Source organism: Rana temporaria, chromosome 6 (assembly GCF_905171775.1).
Source record: "Rana temporaria chromosome 6, aRanTem1.1, whole genome shotgun sequence".
In the NCBI taxonomy this organism is placed as follows: Eukaryota; Metazoa; Chordata; class Amphibia; order Anura; family Ranidae; genus Rana; species Rana temporaria.
This window is the reverse complement of record NC_053494.1, coordinates 161515936-161526955: the sequence shown is the minus strand read 5'-3', so window position 1 is coordinate 161526955 and position 11020 is coordinate 161515936. Positions and strand designations below refer to the sequence as shown.

General features: G+C 36.2%; 1 protein-coding gene across 1 annotated transcript; it reads left to right on the top strand.

The window, feature by feature from the left end:
• Nucleotides 1-2468: 2468 nt before the first annotated feature.
• HOXD13 (homeobox D13) lies at nt 2469-6846 on the top strand. Its single transcript, XM_040357694.1, has 2 exons — nt 2469-3206; nt 5550-6846. Exons 1-2 carry the CDS (start codon nt 2546-2548, stop codon nt 5795-5797), a joined length of 909 nt encoding a protein of 302 aa, XP_040213628.1. The 5' UTR covers nt 2469-2545; the 3' UTR covers nt 5798-6846.
• The last annotated feature ends 4174 nt before the right edge of the window (nt 6847-11020 follow it).

Genomic DNA, 11020 nt, shown 5'->3' with positions numbered 1-11020 from the left:
GTATACCTAAAAGTTTAGGTAAACTTTCAGAACCCTCCAAAATTGCTCATGGTTTACATTTGTATAGTATTATCCTGTGATCATACAGAAAGTTTTCTTAAATATTTGATTTAAATGCATCGGTGCGTTTATTAAAATAGAAATACAGTATATAGACATAGACCATGTTTGTGTGTGTGTTTTCTTCATATAAAGGGGAGAGGGCTTAACTAAAGAATTAAGAGACTGTTCACATAAATAAAATAAAAGAGTTTTTTATTTCCATTTTATTTCTCCTTTTTTTTTTTTTTTTTATTAGGACGTTATTGTATGATATAGATTACATTTTTAATAAACTCAGTTCAATAAATATTAATTTGGCTTAGTAAACAGCCTCAACTACTTTAGTAAATCAACCCCAATATGTGTGTGTGATTGTTTGAATGTATACATACAGTAACATATGTATTACATCGATACATTTTATGTCTCTTATATTAGGTTGTATGTATTCTGTACCATGTCCATGTATACAGCTATAATCGTGTTTATAGTTTGAATTAGTGCTTTGCTTTGCTACTTCTCTATTTACAGCACAACATTCATGTGTGTGATATTTCCTATATTATATTGTACATAATCCTATATCATATACTATACTGTTAATATATAGAGTTAGACCTCGTAAATACAGGATGATTTGCTAAGGAAGATGTAATGTTCACACAATAAATTGTGTAATTGTTCACTTTAATAATCCAAATATGTGCAGATTAAATAAGTAAACAACAATTTACATTCCACATGCTTGGATAATTGAAATAATTATTCACAAAGTTTTTTTAGTAAAAAAAATTGTAACTTTTTAGTGAATCTATATATACTATTATGCCTGTACTGCATTTATCACTAATGTTTATAACAATGTATATTAACTCACGTGTCTACATACGTGTCTGTATTTTTCTATTTTATTGTATTGCTATACATACCTGTTGTTTCTTTTGTTTGTTTTTTGTTTCTGTTTTTCTTAACAGAGGATTATCTCTGCTTTATTAGTATCAGTCTGTTATGAGTGGTGTTGGGATGTCAGTGAACTTTTATAACACTCTCCATAATCACCAACACACACTGATACAGCACACTGGGTGCTTCATTATTGTGGCTATGGTGACATCTGCTACATTTATCAATACATAAATATTAGTACTTAAAAAAGTTTATCCAGGAAAAGGATATTGCTGCAGTCTGTAGGAATCGATAGCATTTTCTTAGCACAAGGGAGTATTTTAAAATATGTATCAACTCTGAGAAACATAACCAAGCAGCGCTGATTGGATGTAACTTCTCACTTAATAAATCTGAAAGTTTCATTAAAGCTCTCAGTCTGGCCCTGGAACACTATACAGCAGGAAGGTAAAAGTTACACAACAGAACCTTCTCACATATATATACACAGACCTGTCTACTCGTAGAAATGTAATGCTTGGTGTTTTTTTAGGCTTTTAACTAATAAGATGAAATGTATAAAAACGATCTAGCAGTCCTGTGATGTTACTTAACTGTCACCAGCATTCTCCACCAGCAAATTTGATTAGGTTGCCATGCAATTGCTTTATCAGGTAGAAATATTCTGTTGTGATGCAAGTGCATTAACAGGTAGAATAAACAAACAAACAAAAAAAAATGCTGTTGTCATGTAATTGCATTAGTAGATAGAAAGATTCGGTGTGCACTAAATGTATTTTTAATTGTTTTAATCATTTTTTTCCATTGCGCCAGGACCCTAATTTCTATGATCCTCTTTTTCTTCATTTGGAATTCTTTGCCTGTTCTTTAGGTTTTCTTCTTTCTATGTTAGGTCATTATGTGGAACATCTCGTTAACACACAGATTGATCATTGCTCTTGCCTAATAATTTATTTTTCCATTGAGACAAACCCCTTCTTTTTCATGACCATCTATTTTTTATATTCCTTGCTTGTACTTTATTTTTTTCTTCTACATTGGGTTATTATGTGGAGCATCTTGTTAATAAATAGATTAATAATTATCTCTTGCTTAATATTCTTTTTATTTCATTGGGACAAACCCCTCTTTTTCCATGACCCTCTTTTTCTTTATGTTCTTTGCCTGTACTTTAGTTTTTTTCTAATGTGGAACATCTTGTTAACAGATTGATAATTAGCTCTTGCTTATGACCTGCTGTTCAACTTGAACTTAGGTGTCTTCAAGGTGCCTCCATGGAGTCTTTCTTTTCTTGGACATCGCAAAGAAAGCTTGCAATTCGATATTATAGGGAAAATGAAACGAAGAATTGAATATTGGAAAGAAAAAGCCTGAACACCTTAGAAAGCAGTCAACTGAGTTGATTGCTTGCTGGGTTTAATTCTGCTCAGGTGTCACGTGGTTGGAACTCACCAATGCCGAGCCTCGTGGCTACTGCAAACAGATCTGTAAAATGACTCCCTCCCACCCCTCCCAATCTGAAGTTAGTTTTTATAAACGTACCACAATGATCTAACCTGCTTGAAGGGATAACAATTTCCACTATGCCCCGAACTGGATGGAAAGCGTGATGTGCAAAGCTCTAAGCAAACGCAACCAGTGGGAAATGGAAGGATTGAGAGGGGGAGAGGGCTCTTCCAGTAACCAGTGCAGGAATTTCCTCTCTTCTCCCGCTGTGTTTGGCTCTCCCTCCAGCAGAACGGTCTCGGGATTAGCCTACCCTGCCCCAGAGAGGTCCACTTCCACCCGCTCGGAGGCCACCAAGGAAGGGCCAACCTGCCCAGCGTCCACAGGGCCATCTGCAGCCCCCCTTGGATATGGTTATCACTTTGGAAACGGATATTATAGTTGTCGCATGTCTCATGGGGTAGGTCTGCAGCAGAACCCACTAAAGTCCTCCAGCCATACCCCCATGGGAGGGTTTCCAGTGGAAAAATACATGGACGTATCTAGCCTAGCTAGCACCAGTGTACCCAGCAGTGATGTGTCTTCAAGAGCCAAGGAAGTATCTTATTTTCAGGGCTATACAAACCCCTACCAACATGTCCCTGGTTACCTAGATATGGTGTCATCATTTGGTTCTGCGGAACCCAGACATGAGGCCTATATATCAATGGAAGGCTACCAGTCTTGGACTTTGGCTAATGGGTGGAACGGTCAAGTCTACTGTCCAAAAGACCAGGCTCAAGCCCCTCACTTCTGGAAGTCCTCGTTTCCAGGTAGGTAAATCCTCATGGAATGAAAAACTGAAAAAGCCATTGGGTGTTCTTGGTTTACTAAAACAGTAAAGGCTGTTCAACTTGGTGGGCCATACACTATACAATTTTCTTGTGCAATTTGATTGATCAGAACCATGTAATATGAGGACATGTCTAAACACTTTCAAATTTGTATGGAATCAGGCAGGCCCTTGCACTGCACAGTTGGAGATACATCTAAAGGGAATTGAACAAGAAAAAATGTATAATGTATGGCCAAGGTGTATTTAGTTGTAACAATTTGGTCATGTGCAGGGGAAATTAATTAGCAGGGTTTTTTAGCACATGATTGGATGTTCAAAGTAAATACTTCACCATAACTTTCACCTTGCAATGTGATCAGTAAAGTACTCCTTTAGTAAGTCTTCCCTATTGTGTCTAATGTTTCTGAAAAGTAATGTGCTGTAGGGAGAACCCTGCATGCAAGAGCATTGGACAAACACACCTACTTTCACATTACAGTCTTAGACAACAGTGGGCGCTCCAGCAAAGTGTACAGCCATTGAGCTTTGATTGTCAGGACTGTTTCTTCTTAGTAAATGTTGCAAACAAACTTGATGTACATTTTACCCTACAAGCATACCCCATTTCACAAATACAACACTGGCTTGTGTCCATTTCATCAGACTCAGGGCAAATGTCAGTTTGTAATTTCTCTATCATGAGTGATAATTAAATTGTATTTCAACCTCAAGGCCAAAATGTAATATTTTGCAGTTCATTTGTATTTAGATGAGGTGGCTGTGTTCGTTTTCCTTTTTATGCTTTTTCCTTTATTTTCAACTGGTTACCCAGCCAGTGGGTCTGTTATTTTTCAGCCTCCAATACAGACCAAGCTCTCCAGCAAATATGGCAGTGAGGGTAGGGACACAGCAATAACCACTGACAGAGGTGCTTACAATAGTCAGCTTGTATTTATGTATGTGAATCTTTATCACAGAAGGAAAGGAAGTGTTGCTGTAGCTGCAGCACTACTTGTGTTAGCTGACGTTTAATGTGTGCTCCATGCACACTGGGCCTAAAAAACATCTGTTCTCTTTGGAGTAAAAAACGTTCATATAGAGCATTTTTTGTACAAGGTTTAGACGAGTTTAGGAGAGTTTAACGTTTTTTTCTGCCAGTGAGCTCCGCGAATGAGAAAGGTTTTTTTTTCCTGCCTCTAAACGTTTGTTCTCAAGAATATGCCTGTGAGGCTCCATGCACACTGGGCTTAAAAAACGTCTGTTCTTTTTGGCGTAAAAACGTCCATATAGAGCATTTTTTGTACAAAGTTTAGACGAGTTTAGGAGAGTTTTACGTTTTTTTCTGCCAGTGAGCTCCAATCAGAAACTCGAATGAGAATGTTTTTTTTCTGCCTCTAAACGTTGTTCTAAAAAATATGCCTGTAAACGTCCTAATGTGCATGGACACATAGCATAACATTGAGTTGCTTCTACAGGCAGAACACAAAACTCCTGTAGAAGCAACGTTGTTTATGCCAGTGTGCATTAGCATTTTGTTGTACAAGGTTTAGATGAGTTTGGGAGAGTTTTACGTTTTTTCTGCCAGTGAGCTCCAATCAAAAAAAATTTTTTTTTTTCTTTTGTTGATCTCAAAATATGCATGTAAACGTCCTAATGTGCATGAACACATAGGACAACGTTGAGTTTCTTTTAGGCAGAACACAAAACTCCTGTAGAAGCAACGTTTTGTAGCCAACTTCATCTACTAGATAAGCGTTTTTGTACAGTTTAGGAGAGCTTAGCTTTTTTTTTTACTGCCAGAAAGCAGAGTTTTGTTTCTGCCTCCTCATGCTGAGCTTAAAATATGCCTCTAATCGCCCTAAAGTGCATGGACACATAGGATAACATTGAGCTGAAGGCAGAACACAAACCTCCTATGTTTAATTCAGTGTGCATGGTATTTATTTAGTACTACCCTGTCCCCAGGCTGACAATGCTGCTCTCCAAAGGTATCTCCATTGCTCCATTCGGGGTGGAGACACCACAGGAAGTGTTACTGATTGGATCACCAGTTAAAAAGTGGAAAAAAGACTAAAAAAAAATTCAGCCACCACATCTAAGGACTAATAAGTTGCAATATAAACGTGTTATTTTGTGGGATAGACAGTTGTAAAAGGATTAGTGTAAACTGCATTTGTAGCAAATAAGCCCCTTACAACATGTATGCATTTGGTGTAGAATTAGCTTGATTTGACTTTAAATTAGTGGTTGCTAAATGGTTAAAAGCCCCCATTGTTTTTTTCAGCAGACGTTTTTGTTTAATACCTGGTCACCTTTTCTCCGTTTCTCTTCTTCACTGTAGGAGATGTAGCACTGAACCAGCCAGATATGTGTGTATATAGACGTGGCAGGAAGAAGAGGGTGCCCTACACCAAGCTGCAGCTCAAAGAGCTAGAAAACGAGTATGGCATGAACAAGTTCATTAATAAGGACAAGAGAAGGAGGATATCTGCAACCACCAACCTTTCAGAGAGACAGGTCACAATATGGTTTCAGAACAGGAGAGTAAAGGACAAGAAAATTGTATCTAAAATAAAGGACATCTCCTGATCCTTCCTTCAGGCACTTCAAGAACATTCAAACTTCCACAGACACAATCAATAAAATGTCTGCGATCTTCTCGCTTGAGGTTGATGATGATGATGATGATGATTGCCTAAACATTTCTTAATACGTTTACCCCTTTTTTCCAGTCCCATAATCATTTGTTTGGTTCAGTATCACGCTAACCTGCAAGGGTAATCTGAACAAGAGTCCCTTTTTTTTCTTAATGATTGTACTGTATTGATCAGAAGTGTTGAATAGTCAACTTTATTCTATCTCAGGAAACCTTGACTTGGCGATAACGGGCAGTACAATATTTGACATCAACATTTAGGATCCTAACCCTATAATCTCGGGGAATTCTTACTTGCATGCTTTCCTATTTCTGTGTATTTTGGTGCCTTCCAAACGTCTTGCCTTGTACAACCAGTAACGTAATATCACGTCTTTTATTATCCAGTGTGTAAATCAAGATCGTGCAACGTGGGCGAGTCGTAGAACTCATGTGCGACCTTGCTATACACGCAGACAGTTATGCAGCCAAAAAAACAATTCAAACAGGCGAATGGTCCCACGGGCATTTTCTGTTTTATGACAGTAAAATTGAGTATCTTGTAAATATGCCTTATGTTTTTCTCTTATGATTTTATGATGGTATATATTGCAATAATGTCTTAATTAAATTTGTTAGCGCGAATTTAAATACAAAGTAAATGGAATTATTTTTCTAAGGAGAAGCCTTTTCCAGAATATTTATTGTTTTGTCTTTGAAAATCTGGAACGATGTGGGTCGTTTTGTGCTCATTTTACATCCTAGCTGTTTTTAGATTTATTGTGGCAGTTACATGTCAATGTTTAAGGACCACTGAATTGAACTTGGCTTGTAAGTCGTCCACAACTATATATGTGAAATTCTTACTGCCTTGGGAGGGACGGAGGATGGGGTGATTTACTAAAGTGAATTAAAGTGAATCATCCAGCTGTGTGGAGGTTTAAAAAATGCACATGGTTGGATGTTAAAGGAAAACTTAACTTTAATAAATCCCACTCTTGTATGTTTTTTATTTTTTTGCTCTTTAGTTATCAAATAACTCAAGATACAAAAAAAGTAGCTTGGTTGTAATTGCCATCTTTTTAATTTCTCACCAGAAATATGTTTACTTAAAAACTTTTGCCAAGGCATTTTTTGTATTTGTTTTTCTTCCCAGCACTTATTAAATAAATATATATCTATAGATACATATAGATATCTATCTATATATCTATATATATATATATATATATATATATATATATATATATATATATATATATATATATATATATATATATATATATATATATATATATATATATATATATATAGATATAGATATATAGATAGATTTGCAGCATTTATCTATTTGACAATCTTAATAGTCTGTATCATAACTGAAAATCCCTTGAACCTTTAAAAAAGGTAACGGATGTTAATACATATGGCCGACAAGCAGTTATAGCAGGATTATGTTTTCCAGAACCATTGTTGTTTTTCAGATAACTTTGCAGGTACCTTTATGTCTTGAAGGAAAATTTAAAAGGCACTTACTTGTATGATGTTCTATATTTTTGCATTGAACGTTTATAATGAAGTTCTCAAATATTGTTATAAATAAAACCCTTATTGCAGCCCTGTTTTTTTTTTTTTTTTTTTAAGGTCGTTGATAACATGGATCTTGTTATAAATGGCTTGGCAGGTACATATTTAAATAATTTATAACAAATCAGGTTTAGGTCTGTTCATGTATTTATTTTTTCTGCCAACGTCTGTCAGTGTCTGGATAATTGTTATAATGTAATATAAACTCTGATAAAAAGAAAACAAAAAATAAAATCCTGAATGATTATCTGCAGCCTCTAAGCACAGGGGTACATTTACTAAAATGGCATTGCGTAATCTGGTGCAACTTTGCATGGTAGCCGATCAGCTTCTAACTCCAACGTGTTCCATTAAGCTTTGACAAAAATAAACTGGAAGCTGATTAGTTTCTATGCAGATCTGCGCCAGATTTTGCACTCTCAAGTTTTAGTAAATCAACCCCACAGTGTCTTTGTATCTTCTCTTCAGCTTTTGGATTACATAATAGAACACATCAAAAACACAAATTTTCCACTGCTGGCTACTGGGCAACAACATAAATATATAAACCTGTTGTTCTCTGCCATGGCTTGGCCTGCTCTGCAATGTGGAAATATAATACTTGCATGATTTATTAAATGTATTAATACTTGCAACAGCACATGCTGTGACTTTAACATTTCACAACAGCCAAGAACCACAAGTATTCTAACAGAATAGTAACAGAAATTGTCACATATGAAGCTAGATAAAAGTTCCGTAGATCACTATGAAAAAATGTAACATTGTTACTTTAGTTTTGCTGCCTTTGTTCAGTAATCAGCAGCAAAAACATCTGTAATTTTTGCTTTCTATTTAAATGATAGCTATATTTTTTTTATATTTATGCTTATTTTTTTATGTTTACTAGTTCATTCTCGTATTTAAAATAATAATAATAATGATTGTATAATATATTTGGCAAATCGACAGTAAAAAGCTAAAATATGTGAGGTACTCTGAATTCCCATCTGTGTCTGGACACTACATATAATTATTCAAAATGGCTGCACCTATACCGATTTTACTGGGCTTAACAATACGTGTGTTCTCTTTGGAGTAAAAAACGTTCATATAGAGCATTTGCTGTACAAAGTTTAGACGAGTTTAGGAGAGTTTTACGTTTTTTCTGCCAGTGATGTCCAATCAGAAACGCAAATGAGAAGGTTTTTTTTCCCCCTGCCTCCATTGATCTCAAAATATGCCTGTAAGCGTCCTACTGTGTATGAACACATATGATAACGTTGAGTTGCTTCTACAGGTAGAACAAAAATTTCCTGTAGAAGCAACGTTTTTATAGAGCCAATATCAGAATATACATTGCAATTAACGTTGACTACTTAGTAAAGTTCTACATATTGAAGAAATGATTGATGTACATTTACGTTTGTTATTACTTATGGTCAATATTTCAATGTACATTTTAATGTTAATTGCAACAAAAAAAATGGGAACTTCTGTTATGGAAGACAAGAAAGTCTAATCTGCACGTGGCAAAGAAGGAAGGCATGGTTACTTGAAACGTCTAGTGTGTCCAGAGCCAGGAGACAAGCTACTAGGAGGTATTTATCCCCAGGCTACACTTGTGCAATAAACTTCACCAGATAATGGAGGAAAAAATACTGCTGCTCTCTGCTAGGAGGTAGGATTTTATTTTCTCTCTTGCACTTTGATAATTCTGAACTTGAAGAAACCTTTTACACAATCTTGAAGTTAATCAGGCTTCCTTTGTTAGAATTGTTTGTGTATTTATAAGTGAGAAAATGAGAATCTGAAACACAAGAGTGCTAGTTTTTTACTATGTGCTATGCAAGACTCAAGTCAATTATCTGTGAATAATAAAAACATTTATTTATATTTTTACTCCTTTACTAAAAGAGACTCGTCACACAACAAATTGTGTGAATATTCACTTAAAAAATATTCAGTCCTGTGAAAAGTAAATTTCCGACTTGATTTCCTGATTCAGGATTTTTTTTACATATTGTATAACTAAGGTACATGATTTAGTGTGTGAAGAATATTAACTTCTTTAGTAAATTAGCCCAATCTGCTATATTTGTATTAGTGTTGGTTATACACGAATTCTACAAAATGAACTTTGCTTTATGCGGTTATATTTACTATAACACAGCAATCTACAGACTTGGAAATCCCTGAAATGTAATATCATTTTAATGATACCCTTTTGAAGCTTACCGTCTTCCTCTTGGAAGTCCCATCCCCCAGCATACAATTCACTAGTCTTACAGATTTAATGGACGGATATTTACATGCACTGAGCTGGCTGGTGCACTTTGTCATAGCTCACATCTTGGTTTTCTTCAGGCTTTTAACAGTGATAGCCAGAATAGAACCAATGCTGAATACAATCCTGAATTACAGCAATTGACTTACTAGAACAAAAGAAGGCAATTGACATGTAATGGTAGAGGGGAATTTTTTCCCCTGGTTACTGTTCGCCCATCCAGCCACAATCTCAATTGTTGCACTTTATGGCTACAACAACCCCTTGTAAGATGTGCACAGCTCTTCCCTTTTAGAAATCTCCAGACATGTTGACTTCATAAAATACTGAAATGCTTCAGCTTCATTGATAATCTGTCTCAGGGGAGGCTAGCCATAGACAGGCAGAGATCTCCACCTAAAATAATTGAGAGATATCTGCTCTTGCACAGCACTTATGGTGGAATCTTCCTGTTCTGAGCTTCTCAAGCAGCTTTTTATCTTTATTACCACCGATAGAAGGAAGTGGGGTATCACCATGTTTGTCCTTGTTACACAGGAATGCAGATACTTCCTTGTTGTAAGAAATGCTTTAAAATTGGGACATTGGGCCATCTATGGTCAGCAGATGGGAGATTTGGAACAAGAAAAACAACAGTGTTGCAATTCACTAAATAAATGTAGCCTATTCACTTCGCAAAGTCAACATTCACTGTAAGGTGCGCTTATCAAGTAGTGGTGCAGCACATATCCCTTTTTTTTTTTTTTCGTGCGTTAATTAACACAGCCTCACAGTCTGTTTATGAAACTGAGATAAGCTTCATTCATGATGATAGCAGCTCATAGATGTAACTGAGAAGATCAGCGGAAAAGATGTTCTCAGAGGACCATCTCAGCACACAACGCTTCTCTCTACCTTCACCACCTATTGTTGACACAAACAGACAGTTTATTAAAGGGAGATCTTAGAGAGAGAAACGCTGTGATCCTCAGGATCAGGTTGATCTCTGGTGTGTACAGGTTTATGTAGCTAAGAGATCATGTTCTCATCATAGTTCATGACGTTCTGTCCCAAACAGCCAGTTTATGAAAGTGAGATCTGAAGAGCTCCCTGGTCCTTCCATAAAAATATCTCCTTCCCACAGGTGTCAGTTAATGAAACTGAACAGCAGTCATCCCTAGGATGGCTGCTGATCAGATTATTGGATGGACATATCCTCTGCCAATGATCTCCACACAAGAAAAGCTGTGATTGACTGACACAGAAACAACCAGTTTATGAAGCTGTGATCTCAGCACTGGTGTCTGAATTCACCCTCCCACATTCACTAGCTCAGAGGTGGTGA